Source organism: Staurois parvus, unplaced genomic scaffold (genome assembly GCF_062004578.1).
Source record: "Staurois parvus isolate SC_StPar_1 unplaced genomic scaffold, SC_StPar_1.0 ptg000066l, whole genome shotgun sequence".
Lineage (NCBI taxonomy): Eukaryota > Metazoa > Chordata > Amphibia > Anura > Ranidae > Staurois > Staurois parvus.
The window spans coordinates 2811879-2838997 of record NW_028317862.1 but is presented as its reverse complement, the minus strand read 5'-3'; the positions used below and the strand labels follow the sequence as shown (position 1 = coordinate 2838997).

The 27119-nt window shown below is 41.8% G+C and overlaps 1 protein-coding gene and 1 pseudogene across 1 annotated transcript in view; both read right to left on the bottom strand.

Moving 5' to 3' along the window:
* LOC149469602 (calcium-activated chloride channel regulator 1-like) overlaps window positions 1-26653 on the bottom strand; it is an 82282-nt gene extending 55629 nt beyond the window's left edge. The window contains exons 1-3 of the mRNA XM_089668892.1: window positions 26492-26653; window positions 25384-25521; window positions 8611-8761 (exon numbers count right to left, since the gene is read on the bottom strand). Of these exons, the coding sequence (XP_089525018.1) occupies window positions 8611-8761; window positions 25384-25521; window positions 26492-26653 (451 nt within the window). The remainder of the gene's footprint in view (window positions 1-8610; window positions 8762-25383; window positions 25522-26491) is intronic.
* On the bottom strand, window positions 8409-8523 carry LOC149469603 (U2 spliceosomal RNA; annotated as a pseudogene).
* Window positions 26654-27119: the final 466 nt, after the last annotated feature.

Here is a 27119-nt window from a genome sequence, read left to right as displayed (position 1 = left end):
TTGCAATAAAAAGTATGTGAACCCCTTAGGATTACATGGAGTTTTACATGAATTGGGCATAAAATGTGCTCTGAACGTCATCTAAGTCACAACAATAGAAGAACACAGTCTGCTGAACATAATACTACACAAACATTAGATGTTGCCATGGTTTCATTGCATATAACATGCAATTCCATTCACAGCGCAGGGAGAAAAAAGTATGTGAACCTTTGGACTTAATAACTGGTTGACCCTGCTTTGGCAGCAATAACCTCAACCAAACATTTCCTGTAGTTGCAGATCAGACCTACACACGATCTGGAGTAATTTTGAACCACTCCTCTTCACAAAACTGTTTCAGTGTAGCAATATTCTTGGGATGTCTGGTGTGAATCGCTCTCTTAAGGTCATGCCACAGCATTTCAATTGGGTTGAGGTCAAGACTCTGACTGGGCCACTCCAGAAGGTGTATTCTGTGCTGTTGCAGCCATTGTTTGTTGAATTACTTGTATGCTTTGGGTCATTGTCTTGTTGCATCACCCATCCTCTGCGGAGCTTCAGTTGGCGGACAGATGGTCGTACGTTTTCCTGCAAAATGTCTTGATAAACTCTGGAATTCATTTTCCCATCAATGACAACAATCCATCCAGGCCCTGAGGCAGCAAAGCAGCCCCAAACCATGATGCTCCCTCCGCCATGTTTTACAGTGGGGATGAGGTTTTGATGTTGGTGTGCTGTGTCTTTTTTTCTCCACACATAGTGTTGTGTGTTCTCCCCAAACAACTCAATCTTGGTTTCATCTGTCCACAGTATATTTTGCCAGTAGTGCTGTGGAACATCCAGGTGCTCTTTTGCAAACTTCAAACGTGCTGCAATATTCTTTTTGGACAGCAATGGCTTCCTCCGTGGTGTCCTCCCATGTACTCCATTCTTGTTTAATGTTTTCCTTATTGTAGATATGTCAACCAAAATGTTAGCATGTGCCAGAGATTTCTGTAGGTCTTTAGCTGACACTCTGGGATTCTTCTTTACCTCATGCAGCATTCCGCGCTGTGCTCTTGCAGTCATTTTTACAGGACGACCAAGCCTAGGGAGAGTAGCAACAGTGCTAAACTTTCTCCATTTGTAGACAGTCTGTCTTACAGTGGACACATGAACATCAAGGCTTTTGGAAATACTTTTGTAACCCTTTCCAGCTTCATGCAAGTCAACAATTCTTGATCGTAGGTCTTCTGAGAGCTCTTTTCTGCGAGGCATGGTTCACATCAGACAGTGCTTCTTGAAACCAGTAAACCCAAAACAGGTGTGTGTTTTTTAAGGGCAGGTGTCAGGGATCCCCTCGATCCCTGCTGCGATGGTCCCAGCGGAGGCGCAGTGTGCCGCCTTGTGCAGGAACTCGAGCATTAGGTCCGGGTCGGCCGCGGCGTTCGAGTTCGCGCATGCGCAGTAGAAGCCGCGGCCGCCCGCTGGGCAACAATGGCAGCGCAGGGCGGGATATTTAAATGGCCCTGAGCTGTCATTCAGTGCCTTCTGCTCTTACCTGTATCCTGCATCTGCGAACCTGTGAATTGTAAGTTGCTGACCCGGATTGTGCTTTGACCTTGCTGTATTTCTCCTGCCCTGACCCTTGCTTTGCCTGACCTCTCTCCTGGATGCCCCTATTGGATTTGACCTGCTGTTGCTGACCTGGCGTGTGACCCGACCATTCTATGCCCGCTGCCTTGTACCTTGCCGTCCTCTCTGTTACCGAACTGGCCCTCCTGACCTTGCTCATCCATCCATCCCTTGCAGTGGGGTCTGCTGACCTCCTCATATCAGACTCTTTCCCGTGGGAGCCCTTGGCGCATACCACTACCACTGACGGACGCACCCAGTAGCCACGACCTGGTCTCAGGGGGCTCCAAGTCCATCCCCACCATCAGGGGCCCTGGTGAACAAGCACCCTGGGACTTAGACTCCGTGCGCTGGGGACGCCTATTCAGTGGAGAGCTAGTGGTACCGCCAGGCGGTCCCTTACAGTACCAGAAGGCCATGACTGAGTCTAGAGGAGGGCCCTCGCCGCTTGAGGAGATCTGCAGGCACCTGTCTAATTTGACACAGGCCGTATCGGCCCTGCAGGACAGATATCAGCAGATTGAGAATCAATTCCAGACCTGCACTATATCCGTTCCTGCCCCACAGGCCGCGGTCCCCGCACCCCCGGCCGTAGCAGCCCCTGTGCCGGTTTCTGGGGCGGCCGCACCACTCCCGGCGGCCGAACCCCGAGTACCCTTACCGGAACGTTTCCACGAGGACCGCACACGCTTCAGGTCGTTCCGTGAGTCCTGTCTTCTCTATTTTGAGTTACAACCACGGACCTTTGTGACTGAATCCGTGAAGGTGGGGTTCGTCATCTCCCTCCTGCAGGGTGAACCCCAAGACTGGGCCCACCGACTGCGGGGAAAAAATGACCCTCACCTTAGTTCGGTTGACAATTTTTTTGACGCAATGGTCATCCTATACGATGACCCACAGCGGGCAGCTTCTGCTGAAGCTACTTTGTACACGCTCCGGCAAGGTCGCCGAGCGGCGGAGGAGTACGCGTCTGAGTTTAGGCCCTGGATGGGGGACACACGCTGGAACGAGTTTGCACTCCTGCATCAGTTCCGTATAGGCCTATCAGAAGGCCTGAAAGATGAGCTCGCCCGGGTGGAGGTGCCTGAGACTTTAGAGGACTTAATTGCGCTGACTATTAAGATTGACCGTAGACTGCGGGAACGCAGGTTTGAGAGGTCTGGCCAGGGTCATGGAAATCCCTGGGGGTCATTTCAAGGTCCCAGTCAAGCACCTAGGCCAAACATCCAGAACCGGCCACCTGGAGATATCCCTGAACCCATGCAACTCGGCCTGGCATGGCCTAAACTATCTCCAGAGGAACACCAGCGCAGACGATCCCAGAACCTGTGCCTCTACTGTGGTGAAGCTGGTCATATGGTACGATCCTGCCCGCAGAAACTGAGTAAGTGCACCTCTTCTTCCTTGTCCATTGGCAATGTTAGTCCACCCCAATACTTAGTGGTGCCCCTTTCCTTTCAGCTTCCAGAAAGGACCATGGAAGTATCGGCCATAGTTGATTCGGGGGCATGCAGCTGCTTCTTGGACATTAATTTTGCTCACCAGCAGGGTATTCCTCTCCAATTGAAACAGAAGGGGTTCAATATTTATTTGGCCGACGGTTCCCGGATAAAATCGGGGGTAGTGAACCAGGAAACCCCCTCCATCGCCACTGTCATTGCCGGCCAGCACCAGGAACTCCTCCGCCTGGATGCTATAGCTTCACCCCTCTTCCCAGTCATTTTGGGGCTCCCATGGTTACGGGCCCATAACCCCCAAATTGACTGGGAGACCGGAGTAATCTCGTTCCCTTCCCCATACTGTCGGGTATACTGCCGCACTTCGGGCCCGGGGGTCCCCCAAATCCTCCTGTGCTCTGAGGGGGAAGCCGAATTAAAACAAGTAATCCATGCAGCCTACCATGAGTTTCTAGATGTGTTCAGCAAACGGGGAGCCGATACTCTACCCCCCCACTGCCCTTATGACTGTCCCGTTGACCTGTTACTGGGTTCAGAAATTCCTTTTGGGCGAATCTTCCCCCTTTCAGAGCTCGAATTGGGGGCCCTGAAGGAATATATCGAGGACAGCCTCCAGAAGGGGTTCATCCGCCCCTCCACTTCACGGGCGGGGGCGGGAATTTTCTTTGTTGAAAAGAAGGACAAAACCTTAAGGCCGTGTATCGATTACCGGGAGTTGAACAGGGTCACGATAAAGAACCGTTACCCACTGCCGTTAGTACCGGAGTTATTCCAAAGTTTAAAAACAGCAGTGGTTTTTACAAAGCTGGATTTGAGGGGAGCGTACAACTTGGTTCGCATAAGGGAGGGGGACGAGTGGAAGACGACCTTCCGCACCCGCTTCGGCCACTTTGAATATTTGGTCATGCCGTTCGGGTTGTGCAATGCTCCGGCCACTTTTCAACACTTTGTGAATGATATTTTTAGGGACTTCCTGGATGTCTTTGTTATCGTCTATTTAGACGACATTTTGATTTTCTCCCCTTCTTTGGGGGAACACAGAATACATGTAGCGAGGGTATTGGGGCGATTGCGGCAGCATGGGTTGTACGCCAAGGCAGAGAAATGTTGTTTCGAACAATCCAGCATTAATTTCTTGGGCCTGATTATCTCCACCGCGGGGGTCGCGATGGATCCTCAGAAAGTCGCTGCAATACTGGATTGGCCTGAACCCACGGACAGGAAAGGCGTCCAACGATTTATCGGTTTTGCAAATTTTTACCGGAAGTTCATCAAGAACTTCTCGGGTCTGGTCTCCCCCATTACTCAGCTAACCAAGCTGGGAACCCGGTTCAGATGGACACCAGAGGCTCAGGAAGCTTTTGAAGCCTTGAAGAAGCTGTTCACCTCGGCACCCATTTTGGGTCACCCAGACGCCGCCCTGCCCTACATCTTGGAGGTGGATGCATCGGAGAATGCGGTAGGTTCCATCCTCTCCCAGCGGAAAGGCATCAAGGAATTGCTCCATCCTGTAGCATTCTTCTCACGGAAGCTTACCCCAGCGGAGAAGAATTATGATATCGGTGATCGAGAGCTACTGGCGATCAAAACGGCGTTAGAGGAATGGAGGTACCTGCTGGAAGGTGCTGTGCACCCCATCTTAATATTTACTGACCACAAAAACCTGGAATATCTGAGAACCGCCAAGCGTCTACGCCCGCGACAGGCAAGATGGGCACTATTCTTTTCAAGATTCAACTTCCACATTACGTACCGGCCTGGATCAAAGAACACTAAGCCAGATGCGTTATCACGTATGTACGAGGACGCCAAGGAGATCCCAGTACCCGACACCATCCTGTCCTCGGGTAACTTCTTGGCCCTTCAGTCGGACCTTCGTTCCAAGATAATGGAGGCATCCACAACCGTCTCTACCCCAGCCGGAGGGCTCCTCCAGAACAAGGGGGGACTCCTATGGAGGGAAGATCGGATTGTGGTGCCGGAGGAAGCCCGAACCCTGGTCTTGGGGCATTGCCATGACCACCCGATGGCGGGGCACTTTGGCCCAGAAAAGACCCTGGAACTTCTCCGACACTCCTTCTGGTGGCCGGACATGGCTAAAGATTGTAAGGGCTATGTAAGGTCCTGTATCACCTGCCAGAAGAACAAGCCATCAAGAAACAAAGTTTGGGGTCTGCTGCGACCCTTACCGATTCCTGAATGGCCTTGGCAAAAGATCTCGTTAGACTTTATAGTCGAGCTTCCGCCATCACTAGACCACACGGCAATCCTGGTGGTCGTGGACCGCTTGTCCAAGATGGCCCACTTCATCCCGTTGAAGAAAACCCCCTCGGCAGCCAAGACTGCGCGAGTCTTCATTCGTGAGGTAGTAAGGCTGCATGGGGTCCCTGAAGACATTGTCTCGGACCGGGGGGTCCAGTTCACGTCAAGATTTTGGAGAGCACTGTGCAAAGCCCTGGACATCAAATTGTCCCTCTCCTCTGCATTCCACCCTCAAACTAACGGTCAAACCGAAAGGACCAATCAGACCCCGGAGCAATACTTAAGATGCTACACTTCGTTTACTCAAGATGACTGGATGCCACTTCTCCCCCTGGCGGAATTCGCGTACAACAACGCCCGCCACTCAGCGACGGGACAGTCCCCGTTCTTTGCCAACTATGGTTTTCACCCCGTCTTCCTCCCGGATTTGGTCTCGGAATGCCCAGTACCAGCAACGCAAGATGTGGTAACGTTTTTCTCCGCGAACAATAAGAAGCTTCAAGAGGCCATCAGTCGGGCCCAGGAAGACTACAGGAAGGCATTCAACAGGAAACGGAGGGGAGATCTGGTGTTGCGGCCTGGGGAGAAGGTTTGGCTAGCGACGTCCAATTTAAAGATGCTTTGCCCGTCGAAGAAATTGGGACCCAAATTTATAGGCCCCTTCTGCATTAAACGGATGGTCAACGAAGTGGCCTATGAACTCGTCCTTCCTGACACACTCAAGATCCACCCAGTCTTCCATGTGTCCCTGCTAAAGCCAGTAATTCCAGATGCCTTCCCTGACCGAGAATCTAGACCCCGGAAGCCATAACGGTCGAGGGAGAAGAAGAATTTGAGGTGGAATCAATCCTGAAGTGCCGAAGGAGGGGGGGCCAGACCCAATTCCTAATCAAATGGAAGGGCTATGGCCCTGAGGACAATTCTTGGGAACCAGCCCATAATGTCTATGCACCTAGACTTGTCCGGAGGTTCTTTCGCGATCACCCGTGGTGGAGAGATTGGGTGGGCATCCGGAGGTTGCCCGTAGGGGGGGGGGCAATGTCAGGGATCCCCTCGATCCCCGCAGCGATGGTCCCAGCGCAGGCGCAGTGTGCCGCCCTGTGCAGGGACTCCAGCATTAGGTCCGGGCCGGCCGCGGCGTTCGAGTTCGCGCATGCGCAGTAGAAGCCGCGGCCGCCCGCTGGGCACCAATGGCAGCGCAGAGCGGGATATTTAAATGGCCCTGAGCTGTCATTCAGTGCCTTCTGGTCTTACCTGTATCCTGCATCTGCGAACCTGTGAATTGTAAGTTGCTGACCCGGATTGTGCTTTGACCTTGCTGTATTTCTCCTGCCCTGACCCTTGCTTTGCCTGACCTCTCTCCTGGATGCCCCCTATTGGATTTGACCTACTGTTGCTGACCTGGCGTGTGACCCGACCATTCTATGCCCGCTGCCTTGTACCTTGCCATCCTCTCTGTTACCGAACCGGCCCGTCTGACCTTGCTCATCCATCCATCCCTTGCAGTGGGGTCTGCTGACCTCCTCATATCAGACTCTTTCCCGTGGGAGCACTTGGCGCATACCACTACCACTGACGGACGCACCCAGTAGCCACGACCTGATCTCAGGGAGCTCCAAGTCCATCCCCACCATCAGGGGCTCTGGTGAACAAGCACCCTGGGACTTAGACTCCGTGCGCTGGGGATGCCTATTCAGTGGAGAGCTAGTGGTACTGCCAGGCGGTCCCTTACAGCAGGACAGCTGTCAGCAACACATCCAATATCATCACACTGATTGGAGTCAAGGTTGGCTCACTCCTGGCTCAAATTAGCTCTGGTAGAAGTCATTAAGCTAGTGCCTCACATACTTTTTCCTCCCTGCACTGTGAATGTTTACATGTTATGTGCAATTAAACCATGGCAAACATCTAATGTTTGTGTAGTATTATGTTCAGCAGACTGTGTTCTTCTATTGTTGTGACTTAGATGATGTTCAGAGCACATTTTATGCCCAATTCATGCAAAACTCCACGTAATCCCAAGGGGTTCACATACTTTTTCTTGCAACTGTATATACGTATGGTTAATGTTATATGTTGGCTGCAGTAGTTCCTCTGCTCCCAATTCCTTTGCTTGGATTACTGGTTAATTTCCAAGGAAGGGAATCCCCTCTGTTGACAGAAGCCCTGTCCTGGGCAGAGGCACTGCCAACTTTATTATCAAACTCACTTGTCCACTTAACAAAGGTTCTGGTTCTCTTATTTGCCTACAGCTTTTTTTAAGTCCGCAAACGTGGAACTATAACGTAAAAACCCGTAAGTGTCCGCAAAAAAGTGCAAGTGCAGAAACACACACACGAAAAACGTGCACTTAGGGGTGTGTTTGTCCTACCCCCGAAAGGGTTGGACCGTTCACCCGATCCCCCGGGGCACGAAGCTCCTGACAGGGACAAGGTTCCCATTTGGTCCTCCTGGCCAAAAGGCCTGGTGGACCACCGTTCCTTATGCCCAGCCGAAGCCGGACATCCAGTACTAGGCAAGGGGGTTCTCCCGAAGAGAAAACCCCCTAGGGATCAGGGGAGGAAGGAACCGTATGGCCACACATCCTCCCCCTAGACTTCAGGTAAGGCCCGAGGACCCACACCCTCCATCCGTGAAAAACACACACATAAGAAAGCAAAAAGTGACAAAACGTGGGAGTGGTTTAAATAAATAGAATAAAATAAAAAAATGGTACCGTGCCTAATAGTGCACAGACCAGGCCCTGAGGCCTGTAGCAAAAATTGCCCTAGACTTAGCCAAAAGACCTGGTCCTTAGGGCGCTGTGCAAAAAGAGGTGAAAAACAGTGGCCATGTGTCATCTTCACACCGTGGGGTCCCACACCCAAGTGTTACTAGTGACACCCCTGAGAGCGTCTTCCCCAGGGGGCACTGAGTTTGCGGACTTTTTGCGTCCCCGACCCCAGGCCAGACCAAGGTAGCATGCTCAAACCAGGAGGAACTGGGTCTTTCCGGTCTCCCCAGAGGAATTACTCCCAAGGCCCCAGAACGAATCATGGCGCTCCCTGGTTTCTGTCCCTCCGGTACTAGCCTTCCGGACCCCCATCATACCAGTGAGGGTACTGTACAACAACCATCCCCGTAAACTAGAATGGTCGGTAGCACCCCCACTGGACACTGATAAGAACAGATACTACACTTGATCTTAGCCAAAAGGCCGAGAAGCGCCTACAGCTGTAGCACAATATCTTGTTTGGGGAGGGTCATTCATTATAAACCCCCCCCCTTCTCTCAAAAGAGGGCTACATGTATTTACCTCGAGGTCCATATACTGAGAGCAGTTTATCATCCAGCAGAAAATTTGATGTAAAATGTATATATTTTCCTGGCTCTCCACAGCCTCCATATTGTAAAGTATATGGATCATCTCCATATTTCAGGTAAGGGTTGGCAATAATTACGTCTGCCTGGAGAAAAAAAATGTAGACAGTTTTACACCATTTATATTGTAATATACATCGGGAAGATAGCATTGACATAAATATTGTGACTAGAGCTTCAGACAAAGAAATATCCCTTAGTCCACATTTAGTCAAAAATTATTATATATAATTTATGTAACAGTATTACTACACACCCCAGAGCCTGTTAACTTAACAAAATGCCTTACATACTGAAAATCAGGTGAAAGCGGCACTGCTTGTGTCCTGCAAGGACCTTGCAGGTGGTGGAAGCAATCCCGGTGTTCAGCAAGGGAATTTGGTACCCAACAGACTTCTAAAGAAAGATACCAATAAGATGCCAGCAGAGCCATTTAAAAAGATTCTGTTACCAAGGTAAAAAATACAGGTAAAAGCACAAAGAGTTAAGGACTTCCCATTTACTTACAGAATTATTCCTTTCCAATTTTTTCAGTTGAAATATGCCTTTGAACATGCCAAGGATTTGACTACTCCATCAAGAGTAAAGCTCCTCTTCCCTTCCCCGATCATACGATCATAAAAGTTTATGTATGGAGGGAAATACTGTGTGAAATACTGGGTGTAAGTCTGCTGGGGAAGATGTTTGCACACAGGAGGCTCTTGTGGGTAAATAGCATGCATAATATGGTACAATTTTATGAAGGGATTGTTGATTAAATGAATGGCCTAGTGCAGGGTTGGCAAACACAATTTCTTTGCAGGTCACATCAACATTATGGTTGCCCTCAAAGGGCCGGTTGTATCTGTAAGATTAGATGACCAAAGCACCCCACCCCCACTTACATCAGACGTAAAGAGCCACCACACCATCAGAAGTCAAGTCCCTCCCTTACATCACAGTGCACCCCCCTTGTGCTCCTGCCAGGAAGAATCCAGGGGGTGGAGCTGGGAAGCAAAAACTGCAGGGTCTGGAGGAGGACCAGAGGAGGACTGGATTCATCTGCCAGAATCTGCTGACTGATGAGACCCAGAGAGGTGGAGATGAGGGGGTGCTGCTGCTGCACAGAGAGGCTCAGGTCTGTAGGAAGAGCTCTGTCCTCCTCTCTGCTGCCAAGTGCTGAGACGGGGGGGGGGGGGGGAGAATTTGGTCATGGACAAGTCTCTCTGCAGCTTCAAAAGGAAAGTGTAGGATCTGGCGGAGAAGTTTTGTCCTCCTTTCAGCTGTCAACTGCTGAGACAAAGTAGGAGCAATGATGAGGGGGGTGCTGCAGCTGCGGAGAGGTGCAAGGGTCACGTGATGTGGCCTAGTGGATCAGATTCAACCCCCGTGGACTCTGTGTTTGGCATATGTTTGACATATGTGGTCTAGTGACAGGATCTCTTTAAAAGAGTGAAGATTTGATACCATCTCCCAGAAAAAATTAACTTCTTTTACAGGGTGGTTCAGTTTTAACATTTTTACTGTAGTCACTTTAAGCTAGATGTAAATCCTAACTGAATGACATTCAGGTTTCTAAAGCTCTATGAATCATAATTGCCATGTTATTTTAATAAAATAACAATTTTCTTTCTTTCTATTCTTTAGTCAGGTTTCATTAAAGTGATACTGAGAATATACATGCGCATTGTGAATTGACATTTCTATCCAGCATTAGAAGAATGCATAACATGGTGACAACACAGGAGCACAACTTTGTGACAAGGACAGAGCGTGGTCACCCAAAAAGAGGAAGTATCTGAAAGAGGACTTTCATGGCAAGATCACCAGATATTCTTTTTAAATGAAAGTTTCAGGTTTTCTTTTATTTGCAAGCCCATCTACAAAGCTCCCTACTATTAACATATCAAATGTAACCAACTCATTTTTGTTATCTTAATGTCTCACTATAATAACCCCCCAATTGTTTTAGCTAAAGGGCAACTTGGCAAAAACTATGTATGTATGTTACCTACAAATGTCTTGACACTGGCTCCTCCTGTGGGTTGTTTATTTCACATGTTACAAAAAATGTATTTTAAACAGTAAAAGGATCAAAACTAAAAGCTACAAATTAAAAATATTGAAAATTACTTTTGTAATTGCATTAAAGAGGAACTCCAAAGATGACAAACATTTACCTTTCCAGTGTATCCTCCATCCCCTTCCAAGGGTTATCTGCTCATTTTGCCTAGGGGATGAAAATTAAAGGATACGTTCACCTTTTTTGTAACATGTTACACCCATATTCAGGGTATAATATGTTACGATTGGACCGGCCCCCACACCCCAGATCCCCATTGTGACAACAAGCGGGAAATCTTCTCCCCCCTTGCTAGCTGTCACAATTTTTAAAGAATGCAGCCGGGTGGGCCGTGAATGGGAAAACTACAATTTCTGACAGCCTTTGCGGCTGTTGGCTTGTAGTTTTCAATGAAATACCACAGCGCTCCACAGTGCCATGGTAGGTAATTGGCTTGCTCATATGGGATGTACGGGTAAGCAGATGTACTGACAGGTCAGGGAGAGACCTGCATGGCACCAGAGATCTCCTGATCGCTGCTGCAATGATTAAGAGGCTCCACAAACAAAAAATAATAAATGCACATTTTTTACTTGCAAACGTGCATTTATTGTTTTTTGTTAAAAGGTGAACTTATCCTTTAAAGTATAATTATGGGATAACACTAACTATTCTTAAAACTGACCCCTACCCTCTCCTAACACCATTACTTGCTAACCTATGTAAGAAATAGGTGTTTTCTTATTTGCTAATTACAAATTTGTGGTCATGTGATCCCTTTACCCTGTGTCAGCCAGCACTGCTGCAGGGGAGAGGAGTATAGCAAATATTTGTTGATTGTGCCAGTGAAGTCCACCCAGTGCAGCTTCTTGTGATGTGGTGACAACAATGCTGTACTGCTCCTGAATTCAGAACAGCATTGACACTCTAATGTAGACTGTGCCTACAGTGAGATGAGAAAATGTTTCACTGCTGGCTCACAAGTCTGTAGATTCTCAATCTGAATTTGGCCACAAGTAGCCCCACCCACTGCTTTCTGGATGGGCGGCATTGCCTCTTTTACTGAAATCCTCCCACTGTGAGCTGCAGTGCCTGGAAGGGGAAGCATGTAAAACACAAATAAATGGTTATTTTGATAACTTATATAAGGTAAAGGATGTTTATTGTGTGCTGTGCAAGACTTGTACATCGCATAGTGACTGGATTTGGAGTAGTGTGGACCAGTGGTGTAGGCAACACAAAAATCGGCTTCCCTACCCCCCCCCCACGGAGAGAGACCCTGACACTGACTAACACCCCCCTCCCCCACGAAGTGTGCCTTACATTGACCAACAACACCCAAGCCCCCCCCCCTCCACCCGTGAAGAGAGTCTTCCACTACCACCGCCCCCCATACACTGGCAACCCCCCCGACTCCGGTGAGAGAGAATGCACTCACCTTCACAGCTCCTGACATCCCTGGGAACAAGAGTCAGGCTCTGCATACACCATCAGGCAGCCCCTCTCAGATCCCACCTGGTCCCCATGCTGTGTGTGTCGCTTCTTCCATCCCCTCTTCCCCCCCTGAAAAATGCCACTGCCCCCCCCGAAAGATGCCGCCCTAGGCAAATGCCTTGTAATAAATACGCCTGTCAGAGCCTGGGTCCAAACCTGGGCCTTCTGCGAAGGAGTGGCAATGTTTCTTCTTGCTGAGCCACCTTGAACGCTGGACAGATTCCTTGACAATTATTTTGATGATCCTACCTTGACCTTATTTATCATGAACTTTGAACCCCTTGCTCCTCCCATGAACTTCCTGATATAAGACATGTCTCTGCACTTCCTGTTTGCCAGATTATTGTACTCTCCAGCCAGTATTGTGCTCCTTATCATCTCTGTTATTATCCATATTTTGCTATCACTCGTTATTGACCCTTGGCTTGTTCTTGACTACGCTTCTGCCTGATCCCAACCTGCGACTGCTCCTTACTGACCTTGGCTTGTTTACTGACCATGCTTCCATTTGATCCTTACCTGCTTATACGCTACTGGACCTCCGCTTGCTCACCTCCTGGTGGGGTGATCCTGAGGACCGCGACCTGGTACTAACATGCAGCAAAGTCCATCTCCACCATCAGGAGCTCTGGTGAACACCGGTTGATACTTAGACTCTGCACCTCAGGTGATCCCCCTCCTCCACCATGGTGACCTGCCTGTGTACCTATCCTGCTGGTATCAGGAGAGCCTTTCCACTGCTATAGCAACTGGTCTTTGAACCTGGCCCCTGATCGTGACAACGCCCCAGGTGTGGACTGTCATATAGGATGATGTTATTGTACTTTAGCAAGTTAAATGCTATTTAGTCTTTGGGTTTACTTGTTCTTTAATCATAAAGCATTGTTATTAAGCACTTTTATTTTGACTTCAGAGGATCCACTTGCAGATTGCATTCTTTATTGAATTATTATTGATAAGGTTGTTTGTTGTAGGTTGATAAGGTTGTAGCTGATCCCTTTACCATGCTAAACAAAATATAAAAGACATATTAACATTAGCATGCAGTTTGTCAATACAATCTTACCATGGCCACCCTGAAAGTGGTGACTAGATTTCATTGGCAATGTGTACCCAGCACACACCTTTGTTTTTCCTTCAACACATTCCTTTTGGGTAATTTCAAATATTTCTTGGGTGTGCTTGTTTAACGAGTTGTTTCTAAGGTCTGGCATTGTTTAACATATAACTGGACTTTGTTTATATTGTGGACTGTTATTTTCCAATATATCCTCTGCTCAATAAAAAGCTTTATTTGAACGGGTACTGTATTATAAAGAAGACGTTAATATGTACAAACCAGATGGAATTTTAGGGCACCCACTTACAATTATATAAAATCAAGTTACTTTATTTATATATGCAAATACTAAATATTGATGTAGTGTTATAATATTAAATACCCAGTCAATAACAGTTAGACACAAAAACTGTATCCCATAACAATAAGGTGGGTTACAATAGTGAGAAAACAGTGTACTCTGTGTCAAACAACCCACAAGATCATGGCACACAGTGATTCCCTCTATGGGGTATAAATCACCATTCCTTGGTGGTTCTAGTATCAAGATGAATAATACAGTCCACAGTCTCCAGTGTAAATGTATAGACACGCTTTAAATGAACACACATGCTCCTGTGCTCGTGCAAGTGGTAGGTGACAATCCTTATGTGGCTAGCATGCCCGCTCACCTTCCCCCTGCGACCCACAGGGGCCAAATAGCCTTACGGGTCACACCTGGACCCTATGCGTTTTCTCCAGGTAAAGGGTGCTCCACACTCTCCAATGCTCTCTCCTTCACCATCTGCTATTCCCCCTGGGTAGGTACCGCTGTATATACACTTAAAAACCCATGGGGTGGTGGCAGTCATGAAACAAAAGCACAAAGATCCTCCATAGTGCAAACTGTATAAAACATTTATTCTGTATAAAATCGCCAAGTTGCAACTCACATTTCAGCAGACAATGATATCGCTTGTAACACCTCACACGGGTGTACTGAGGCACTCTGGTGTAGCAAGATGGCGCCAACCCGGAAGTGCGTCACTACGTCACATCTACGCATTACGCCACGCCCCTCGTAGCTTCGTCTTTGTGCTTTTGTTTCATGACTGCCACCACCCCATGAGTTTTTAAGTGTATATACAGCGGTACCTACCCAGGGGGAATAGCAGATGGTGAAGGAGAGAGCATTGGAGAGTGTGGAGCACCCTTTACCTGGAGAAAACGCATAGGGTCCAGGTGTGACCCGTAAGGCTATTTGGCCCCTGTGGGTCACAGGGGGAAGGTGAGCGGGCATGCTAGCCACATAAGGATTGTCACCTACCACTTGCACGAGCACAGGAGCATGTGTGTTCATTTAAAGCGTGTCTATACATTTACACTGGAGACTGTGGACTGTATTATTCATCTTGATACTAGAACCACCAAGGAATGGTGATTTATACCCCATAGAGGGAATCACTGTGTGCCATGATCTTGTGGGTTGTTTGACACAGAGTACACTGTTTTCTCACTATTGTAACCCACCTTATTGTTATGGGATACAGTTTTTGTGTCTAACTGTTATTGACTGGGTATTTAATATTATAGCGCTACATCAATATTTAGTATTTGCATGTATATGTCCATTTAAAAGGTGAGGATTGGATGTTAGCAGCTGTCTTTATACCACATATTGTAAACGCAGCAGCGCAGGTGGATATATTACCAATTTACTTTATTTATATACCCATTAAAAAGGGTATACACCATCCAACAGAGCAACACCCCACTATCACCACCGAGAGGCCCTTTGCTTACTGCAGGACGATTTTTAATACACTTTATTATCCTTGTGTGCCCTGTAAACTCTCATTCTGCAATAGTCAGGTAATTTTTAGTACTGTCAATGGTGGCAGTGATTGCTCCCTGCACACTTCTGCATCCATCTACACCATTGTATTGGTTTCCACTGATGTAATTCTCATATATACTCAATAATTCATATATTGGATGGCCTCAGCATCCGCCCAGTGTAATAGTGGTGGTGTCTAATATTCCAGCATCTTTATATTTTTTCTTCTATATCCTGTACATCTCATCCGATATCCTGTACATCTCATCCGATCTCCTGAAGAAGTGGAAATTGATTCCAGGATACACGTTGAGATTGGCTAATCACACATAGGGCCAGCCTTAGACATTGGAGGGCCTGGGGCACTTAAGGTTCAGGGGGGATCATACACAGAGTTGGTTTAAATTCTCAATGACAGTCACACATTTTGAAAATACATGACACCATGTTATTCTGAGGTCATACGTGCACACACACACAGACAGTCATAGGCCACCTTCCTTAAGAGCACAGTCACTCTATGTGTGGTTTACTTGAGCTGCCAAAATTAATTTTGAACAATGATACAATATACCAGGTCAAAGTAAACCTTTTTACAGATGATGGCAGGCAAAATATTACTTCCCAAGTTACAATTAGTAAAAGAACGTAATTGTTCTATTACATATTTTATCATTTATGTTTTATTATTCTATATATTTTTTTATACTATTTTATATTATTTTATATAGATGAGGGTCCCTTCTGTCAGGGGGCCCAGGACAGTTGTCCCTTTTGCCCTCTTTTAAAACCTGCACTGGTCACACCCCCCCAGCCTTAGATGTTTGACCAAAAGTCTGATCTATAGTCATATATATGTAGATTATTAGTATCCTACATACATAGCAATATGGCTTTGTGATACTGGAAATGCGACTTAACCTCTTTGGATGAGACTGATTTCCCTAATATGTTTATTTGGCCAATTATAACTAATTTTGCTTTTTTATTGGATATATAAATAAAATAGCTTCATTTTATATATTTGTAAGTGGGTGCCTTAAAAATCTGTCTGGTTTGTACATATTGACTTCTCCTCCTTTACAATTCTTCATAATAGGATATGGCATCTGTGTGATGAAAGACCCTTTGAAAGCCTTTAATTGTTATTTAACACATAGGATAATACTACTTAGATTCTAGGAGCAGAAAACATGCTAACAGCTTCTAGGAGCTTAAAAAAACATGAGTGTTTATGGAGCCTTAAGGTGACCATACAATAGTAGATTTTTTAAAGAAAGTTTTCAAGCATACAAAAATTCTCTTCAGTGCATTCCATGACTTGATAAATATCTGTCTTAACTACTTGTAAACATTTTTTTTTAACATTCGATTTTGGAATAAATGAAGTTTCCCAAAGAAAAACAACATTCACGGTTAGAAATGTGTTCATTCCAAACGTTACGATCCATACAGGATCTGAATCCTATTCTATCTTCCGCTCCAAGAACTCACCGCTTCACTGCATAGCTTTATTCTACACAATTCTGCTCATCCTTCCCAGTCAATCTTAGCCAAGCTTGTCTTACTAATTGGGAGATGGATCTCCAATGCACACTTCTGGATACACAGAAGGATAAAATTCTTCAGTTATCGCAGATTTCTTCGATTTCTTCTAAACTGGCAGAGGTTAACTATAAGCTATTAGTCAGATGGCATTATACATCCTTGAAATTAAGGGCCATGTTTCCCTCCTACTCCTCCCAGTGCTGGAGAGCTTGCAGAGAAGTGGCATCTCACGCTCATATTTGTTGGCACGGTCCACTTATCCAGCCTTTCTGGCGTGAAGTTCTACATTTAACGACCATAATACAAGGTTCTGATGTTGAAGATAACTCGAGGACTGCGTTATTCCACTGTACAACTGAACCAGTAGGGCAATATAAATGGTCAATTACCCCACCCTGTTAAACGCAGCCAAAGTTTTAATGCCTGCATTTTGGGGGCAAACTATTCCCCAATGGCTCTGCAAAGTTGACATCATTTGCCTTACGGAGGAATTCATGCACAATTCTTGACAAACCGCCAAGAGGCATACAAAAATATTTGCCTGCTGGTTCAAGATAAAAACTACTGCCTTGTATTTAGACATCATGTCCTGCTCTTGTACCTCGGAATAGTACCCTGGGTCTATTTTGTCACTTAAAAATGTATGCTTAGTATTGTTGTCTAGTTCTTGTGTAAAATGTAGTTGTGAGCCACTGAGGAATAAAAATATCTGTGTGTGTATAAACAAAGTGTCGCAGGCTTCCTTGCTCGCTCTCACGTGATGTGCATTAAAAAAAATAGCTATAAAGAGATTGGATGCCGCGCTCTATTCATTGTTTTAAGAAAAAATATAAGTAAAGAATCAATATATATTGTCAATTAACACCGTGAATAACTATTCATGCACCTTGTGCCAATATTTGCATAAGACAAAGAATCCTTATGAATAAAAATGATAATAATACTAAGTTGAGAATAAAATATAAATGAATAGTCCCATATTCACTGAGATGACAATTTCCATATTTCCATATAAGTTCAACAGAAAGATGAATGCAGTATACTCTCCTTTGTAGTAGCCTGTGCTGTGTGGCTGTAATGGTTAACAATAAGAGCTGCACTGTGAATCACTGTGATAGACGAAATCTCTCCTTCCCCAGCACTCTCCTTAATCCAACTCTCCTCCCATGGATCATAAGGAAAAGAAGAAAAGATACATAGGGGTTTATTTACTAAAGCTGGAGAGTGCAAAATCAGACTCGCTTCTGCATAGAAACCAATCAGCTTCCAGGTTTCATTGCCAAAGCTTCATTGAACAAGCTGAGGTTAGAAGCTGATTGGTTTCTATGCAGAAGGGATTCTGATTTTGGACTCTCCAGCTTTAGTAAATAAACCCCATAGTGTCTTATCCTGGGTAAGAAGCTTTAATGTTCGCCAATATTGCACTCACATGTAGATAAAATATAATGCGCTTTCCCTATATATATATATATATATATACACAGCCACGGATAGCGGTGAGGACAGCCTTGTTGGTGTGCCTGTGCACACTGTCAATACTCGCTGTGTCCGACTGCAGATGCGTGGTGACATCACTGCCCCGCCCCTACGCGTTACGCTACAGGGATTCGTAGCTTCCTCTGGGGGATGTAGTTTTACACATCACCTTGCTTGAGCTCTTTATATATCATTACGACGCCATTTTGTTGTAGTCTTAATGGGTGCTACCATATTTCTGGGGTCTAAATCTACTATAGAACACCTGTTGTTGTTGACATATGTTATTCTCAATTACATAGTTGCAGTTTGTGTCCCAGCATCCTACGGCTTGACTGTCAGTGTGTGCACTACACACCCACAGGCTGATTCAACAGTATACTTTGCTACATGATATGTTAATGTAATCATTTATATATTAAACAATAACATTATGAATCCTCTTAAATATAAACAAAAAATACAATTATTTCTTAACAATTTCTAAAAATTATTTTAATAATAACATAAATTAAAATCATGAATATATTAAAAAAATCACAAATATAAAAAAGGGGTAAATTAAATATTTAATACTAATTAATATACATTCCCCATAAATGCATGTTAAGCAAATTAATACATATTCTAGCTCCATTTTATATTTTGTTTTTATTAATATTCAGCCCAATATTTAGTTTATGAATCATACTATAGATGTTATATTAGTTTTACAGAATCTTTATTAGTTTTAAAATATAATTACCATAATTAGCATAATCAACCCAAAAAATTATCTTATATCCATATCTTATATCCATGTATTACACTTATAGGCAACTTCACTCTGAATTAGTGTGATATTACCTAATAAGTATATATTTTTTATTTTTATTTAAATTTTCTTTCCACATATTCATTTGGGATCTATATTAATATTATCTACATAAATATCAATAGTCACTCAGAAAACATGAAAGGTCAAATTCTTCATTTAACCCCCTGGGGGCCAAACAATCCATCTCATAGATCCAATGAGATTCTTTTTTACTAATTTCTCTAATTAGATTATCCCCTCTCCAATGTGCATTATGCTTTTCAATACCCCAAAATTCTAAACCTTCAACCCGTTGTTCATGGAAATGACGGAAGTGCAGTGGTACATTATGACATTTATATCCTTTTATGATGTTTCGAACATGCTCTTTTATACGTTCTTTTAGTGATCTTTTTGTTCTCCCAATATAGATTTTATTGCAGGGGCATTTTAATGCATATACTACTCCCTTCGTGTCACAAGATATAAATTGTTTAATTCCATATATTTTGCCGTTTAGGGGGTTAGTGAATTCCAGTCTGTGTTTAGAGTTGTTTTTTACCCTTATACAGCTGTAACATCTGCCACATTTGTAAAATCCTGTTCCTTGGAAAAAAGTGTAATTTTTATTTATTGTTGGTGGATTCAGTATGTTCTTAACAATTTTGTCACGGATATTCTGAGCTTTTTTGTAGATATATCTAGGTTTTTCCGATATTATATTCTTCAGGTCCTTATCTAATTTCAATACATCCCAGTGTTTGTTAATTATCTGTTGTACATCTTTATATTGCTTGTTATATGGCATTACAATAGCTATATCATTATTTGAAGTATTATTCTTTATTGGTGCATTTGTCAGTAAATTAATTCCCTTTGTTAACAAATCTTTTCAATAGAATGTCACTTTGTTCTTGATAGTCTGTAATATTTGTACAATTTCGTCTCAATCGCATAAACTGTCCTCTAGGTATATTTCTAATCCATGATTTATGATGGCAACTATGGGTGGGTATATATGCATTTCTATCTGTATTTTTGAAATAATTTTTGTGTAAATCTGTGATCCCTTTTTGATTAAACATATATCCAGGAAATTGATCTCTGTATTGCTTATGTTCCAACTTAATGTTATGTTTTCGTTGTTAAGATTTAAATTCTTATAAAAATCGATTAGTGAGTTGTAATTTCCTTTCCAAATTAATATTATATCATCTATAAATCTATGATACAATATTAATTCTTGCTTTTGATTATGGAATACTCTTTCTTCCTCCCACTGTGCCATAGGAAGATTAGCAATACTGGGGGCAAAATGTGCCCCCATAGCTACTCCCGTTATCTGCAAATAATATGTATTCTGATACCAAAAGTAGTTATGGTTGAGACAGAATGTAAGACATTTAATAAGGAATTTTTGCTGTTTCTTATGTAGCTTTGAATATTTCTTTAGGGCCCATTTTGCTGCTTTAATTGCTCCGTCATGACCTATATTTGTATACAATGAGGTCACATCCGCTGTACTCAGTATAATGTTGTCATTAAGTTGTAAGTTCTGCGTTAATTGAATGATATGCCTAGTATCCTTTAAATATGCTGTGGTCTGTACCACTAATGGCTGGAGATATTGGTCAATGTATTCTCCCATCCTGTCAGTGGATCAATTCCATTAATTATGGGTCTGATTGGTGGGTTTGATGGGTCTTTGTGTATTTTAGGTACTGAGTAGATTATTGGTAATTTACATGTCGAGAGTACCAGATATTTAGTTTCTTTATCATTCAATATATGTTTCTTATTTCCATAATTTACTAACTTCATTAGTTCTTTTTTATATGTTTTATTTGGATTACTTTTTAGCACTTGGTATGTATTTTTATCATTTAACATCTCCATGGATTTTTCATAAAATGTTTTGGACAATACTACTATTTCTCCCCCCTTATCAGCAGGTCGAATCACTATATTTTTCCTATCATTAAGACTTTTGATACCTTTAAGCATGTTTAAATCTTTCGTGACTAATTTTTTAAAAGTGTTGATATATGTACTATCAATAACTTTAGGTTATAAGATTACTATGTTGAAAATTGGGTGTTTTAATAGCATAATTTTGTTCAATGGGATTCAGAGCATAATATTTTTTAATGTTCAATTTTCTAAGTTTCTGTAGACCAATAAATGTCTCAAATTTATTTAGTCCTTTGTTAGGGGCAAATTTTAGACCTTGGTCCAATACATGAATTTCTTCCTGTTTTAAAGGAGTTCCACTTAGATTAAAAATCCCTTCTCCTTTTATTCCTCCTTTTTTGTTTGTGTTTTCTTCCTCCTCTGTTTCCCCTCTTTCTCCATTGTTCTGGTTCTCTATTGATAAATTTTGATTCAACTCTAAAAAAGGATTGGGTATTGGCGTGTATGATTCTTCTGATTCCAAAGGTGAGTACCTATTCTGTAAAGGTATATCAAATGGCTGAGGGGTATTTTTGGGCGGATTATAGTGATCATGCTCATATTCCAATGGATAATCATTCCTATAGTCATTCCTGTACTCATTTCTATAATTTGGCACATAATTTCTGTCCTGATTGTAATAATTCTGGTGGCCTCTATAATTGTACCCTCTATTTCTATTCTTAGAGTACGGTCTACCTCTTGATTGAAAAAATGGTGGTGGAGCTCTGTTTGAATGATATATTGGTGGTGGAATCCTATTGTAATTTGTTTGATTGTATGAGTAATTTTTCTTATATTCCTCTCTTTGTTGATATGGTATTGTTTGTCTAATAGGTTGTTGGGGTGGTGGGCATGATCTTTCTGATTGGCCATCATCTTAGGTGTGTGGTGATGTAGCTCTTTAGATGTATTTTTAACAAAATCCATCAATTTTTTGACTGGTTTTTGAATGATTTCTGTGTTTTTAACTGGAGTGCCATCTGCAGATTTTAATTAATTAATGGCATTTGATTGTTGCCATTTGTATATTTGTTTTAAATTATATTCCTGTGTTACTTTCTGATATTTTTTCCTCTTTCTATTTTTGATCTCTGAATCTTTATTTTTCACATTCTTATTCAATTCAGTCATATATTTATTAAAATCTGGGTGTTCTTTATATGTTTCCACTTTCTCCTTATATTCTTTCAAAATATGTTCTAATTTGCGCATTTTTCTCTGTCTCCTTTTTATTAAAAAAACTATTAATTCCACACTCTTTTCACTAAAAAAATTAAACCATTCAGTGATGTCTTCCTCTTCTAATAAACCATCTGCTATGGGTAAATCCCATCTTAATTTTTTTGGGATAATTTTTTCTTTTAGATATTTCTCCAATGTTGGTAAATCCCACCATACATTTAACTTTTTTTCCATTGTGTGCATAGTTTTTCTAAATAGGTTTTGTATATTGATATCTAATTTTTCCTCCTTTTTAAATATGTTATCTATATCAATGTGTCTATTCTCCAAAAATGTAAAAACCTCCATTGTGTCTACTAACAAGCGTGTGAGTATACAGTGTAGTTCTTGTGTAAAATGTACTTGTGAGCCACTGAGGAATAAAAATATCTGTGTGTGTATAAACAAAGTGAAGGGAGTAGTATATGCATTAAAATGCCCCTGCAATAAAATCTATATTGGGAGAACAAAAAGATCACTAAAAGAACGTATAAAAGAGCATGTTCGAAACATCATAAAAGGATATAAATATCATAATGTACCACTGCACTTCCGTCATTTCCATGAACAACGGGTTGAAGGTTTAGAATTTTGCAGTATTGAAAAGCATAATGCACATTGGAGAGGGGATAATCTAATTAGAGAAATCAGTAAAAAAGAATGTCATTGGATCTATGAGATGGATTGTTTGGCCCCCAGGGGGTTAAATAAAGAATTTGACCTTTCATGTTTTCTGAGTGACTATTGTTATTTATGTAGATAATATTAATATAGATCCCAAATGAATATGTGGAAAAAACATTTAAATAAAAATTATATACTTAATAGGTAATATCACACTAATTCAGAGTGAATTTGGCTATAAGTGTAATACATGGATATAAGATATGGATATAAGATCATTTTTTGGGTTGATTATGCTAATTATGGTAATTATATTCTAAAACTAATAAAGATTCTGTAAAACTAATATAACATCTATAGTATGATTCATGAACTAAATAATGGGCTGAATATTAATAAAAACAAAATATAAAATGGAGCTAGAATATATATTAATTTGCTTAACATGCGTTTATGGGGAATGTATATAAATTAGTATTAAATATTTAATTTACCCCTTTTTTATATTTGTGATTTTTTTAAATATATTCATGATTTTAATTTATGTTATTATTAAAATAATTTTTATAAATTGTTAGGAAATAATTGTATTTTTTGTTTATATTTAAGAGGATTCATAATGTTATTGTTTAATATATAAATGATTACATTAACATATCATGTAGCAAAGTATACTGTTGAATCAGCCTGTGGGTGTGTAGTGCACACACTGACAGTCAAGCCGTAGGATGCTGGGACACAAATTGCAACTATGTAATTGAGAATAACATATGTCAACAACAACAGGTGTTCTATAGTAGATTTAGACCCCAGAAATATGGTAGCACCCATTAAGACTACAACAAAATGGCGTTGTAACGATATATAAAGAGCTCAAGCAAGGTGATGTGTAAAACTACATCTCCCAGAGGAAGCTACAAGTCCCTGTAGCGTAACGCGTAGGGGAGGGGCAGTGACGTCACCACGCATCCGCAGTCGGACACGGCGAGTATTGACAGTGTGCGCAGGCACACCAACAAGGCTGTCCTCACCGCTATCCGCGGCTGTGTGTATATATATATATATATATATATATATATATATATACGGAAAGCACATTATATTTTATCTACATGTGAGTGCAATATTGGCGCACATTAAAGTTTCTTACCCAGGATAAGACACTATGTATCTTTTCTTCTTTTCCTTATGATCCATGGGAGGAGAGTTGGATTAAGGAGAGTGCTGGGGAAGCAGAGATTTTGTCTATCACAGTGATTCACAGCGCAGCTCTTGTTGTTAACGATTACAGCCACACAGCACAGGCTACTACAAAGGAGAGTATACTGAATTCATCTTTCTGTTGAACTTACATGGAAATTGTCATCATCTCAGTGAATATGGGACTATTCATTTATATTTTATTCTCAACTTAGTATTATTATCATTTTTATTCATAAGGATTCTTTGTCTTATGCAAATATTGGCACAAGGTGCATGAATAGTTACTCACGGTGTTAATTGAGAATATATATTGATTCTTTACTTATATTTTTTTTTTAAAACAATGAATAGAGCGCGGCATCCAATCTCTTTATAATATTGTTGTCTGCTCTTTATCTCCACTCCTCCTCCCTCCTAACGCTACTTTTATTTTTCTCCCCTTCTCTTTCATTTCTCTCTTTCATCTTGCCCTCCCATAATGCTTGGTACTAAAGTTTAAGGTTCCTTGCACACTGGCTTAAAAAAAACGCCAGTATTCTTGGCAGAAGAAAATACAAATTTTGAGTGTTTTTTCTACTAGTGTTTTGAAGAATTTAGATTTTCTCTCAAAAACACAAAACAGAAGGTATTTTTTTTCTGCCTCGAGGTAAATGTAGCCGAGTTAGTGCACTTGTAACAGAAACAATTGAGTGCCATCCATGATACTTTTCTTTATTTGCACTAACATACAATTTTTCAGGATAAGCTTTCGGGTGTACCCCCTTCTTCAAGGTGAGTACTGCTGAGACCTTGAAGAAGGGGGTACATCCAAAACCTTCTCCGAAAAAATTGTATATTTTTCTGCCTCTAAACACTGAGCTTAAACAATGCCTCTGGATGACCTAAGGTGCATGGACACATAGGATAACAGTAGTTTCTACAAGCAAAACACTAAACTCCTCTAGGAGCAGCATTTTTTTTAAGCCAGTGTGCATGGAGCCGTTGAGTACCTGCAGTCATTTTACATAGTTTATTGTTCTTTAACATGTTTATTTTCTTTTTGAAGGACACAATTGAATGGATACTGTTTCAATATAGCCATTCCATCTGCCGTGTGTGTACTGAGATACTCCACTACTTGGGCTCTGTATCCTTCAGCTGTTGCACAAATTGTCCTATTTATTGTACACTTTTCTGTTATACTTTCTACATTAAAAATATATTAACAAAAAGAAATGTGTTCTTTCAAGAAATATTTTCTATCCTGCTTTGATTTTTCTTGACACTGCAGTAAACAATGAATGTCAAGTTGACCCCACTAACCATTAGAAAATCAAACAAACCTTTTTTTACCAAATTCTACTAGAGCATGACCATCTTTACATTTCAAATAAACAATCACAACTGATGCCCACCAGTAATATATATTTACACTGATAATCTATTTGCCTTGTATTTGTACAAAATGTATACAAAAGACATATTGTCCTAGCTTACCTTGTCGTATGTCTCTGTCTTTCGCTTGGTATAGTTCTGATTAGACCAGGTCAGTGGAATTAGTATTTTAGCACTCCTGATAAAAAGTCTCTTCTGTGTGGCATTAAATAAATATTGGGTGGCTTCATTCACCATGTCCTAGGGTTGAGAAAAATAAGGCAATGCTACACAGCTTAGAAAGATCATATTATAATATACATTTATTTTCAAATCCAAACAATCTCCTTGTTGTATCGACTCATTCTGTATCACTATCTGCTGTTCTTCTCTTAACATATACATGGTCATCCCTTCCCTAAGTTATTGACTTGTCTTCAGAGCTTCATTCCCCGCTTCTTCTAACTCCTCGTTTTCATTGAAAGAATATTTCACTTTCTGTCAAACATTTTTTGTCAAAAGGTTGGTTTACCGAAAAGTGATATTTAGTTATAGGTTCAACCTGTTGGACTGAGTCAGTATAAATCCAAGAAGGAGTCCAAGAGGGTGAACTCCATGTTATTAGTACTTAGAGTGCTCCTGTTAATCTGGGTTTTGGGTAATTAAACCACCTTTGCATATCCCAGCTTCTCTAATTGCATTCCCCTCGTGAAAATAAATTAAAATCTAGAATTGTCAAAGCAGGTGAGTAGATCCAAAGACAAAGATCTCCCCAACAGAAGAGACATACATTGTCAAGTGGCTCAGAATTTACCAAAAACTGAAATATCAGTGCTGGCTGTGGATTGTCTCTTTAAATAAAAATTGCAACCAATTTAGGTACAAACTGAATATATGAGTTAAAAAAATAACAAGCTAAGGCATGCTTCAGTAAAATCTGCAGTTCAAAATGATAAGCAGATCTTGAGCTATCCAGCTGAAATTATATACGCAACTTATTTAGTATAAACTGGCCCTGGTAACTCACAAACCACCCTAGGCATGCCAGTCTATACCCAATGCCTAAAACTCCTGCCCCTTTAATTGAATTGAAAGTGCATTACCTACATTGCGTATGACACCAAATATAATGTATTTAATATGTTTATATGTATGTATTATGTATACACATATGTATACATATTACAAAAAAAGTGTTTTTCCCCCTTACATATTAGAAGTTGAAGATTACCTTGACTTTCTGTATAAGTTGGGCATTTTCAGGCAGTCCTGGGTGAATTGCAATTACAATATCATTATAACCACCATCTTCAAGTGTAACCATGGAACTTTTTAAAGAGGAAAATGTTTGAAGTGTGATGATCGCAGCGACCAACCACCGTCCACAGTCCATTTTTTAATGGTCACTGAAGTGGTGATCTGGGTGTTTTATATACTCCCAGAAAAGGCAGTTTGTGATATTTTTGTACTGTCACTTTTATAACTGTTTATTCAGGTAGCTGGTTGTTATGTTTATAGTTAAAAAGATAAGATGCCAATTTTATGAATCTATGCAGTTTATGTAATTACTGGAATTTCAGTTTAGTTTTGTTTGCTGCTTAGTAGAGATTTATCAGATCTGCCTATTGTGATGGAGCAATCTGATGGATATGACACTTCTATAGTTATATTAAAAATACAAATTACCATCCGTTCATGCTCATGTCCTGGTAAAGGGATCCCTATGTACTAAGGAAAGGAAAGGGACAAAATATTTATGGTTAGCATGAGAGTAAATCAATTGGTGGATTCTTTGTTGAATGAATGACATGAGGAAATAGAAGATAGGATTGTAACTACAATATTTTGAATACTAGGAC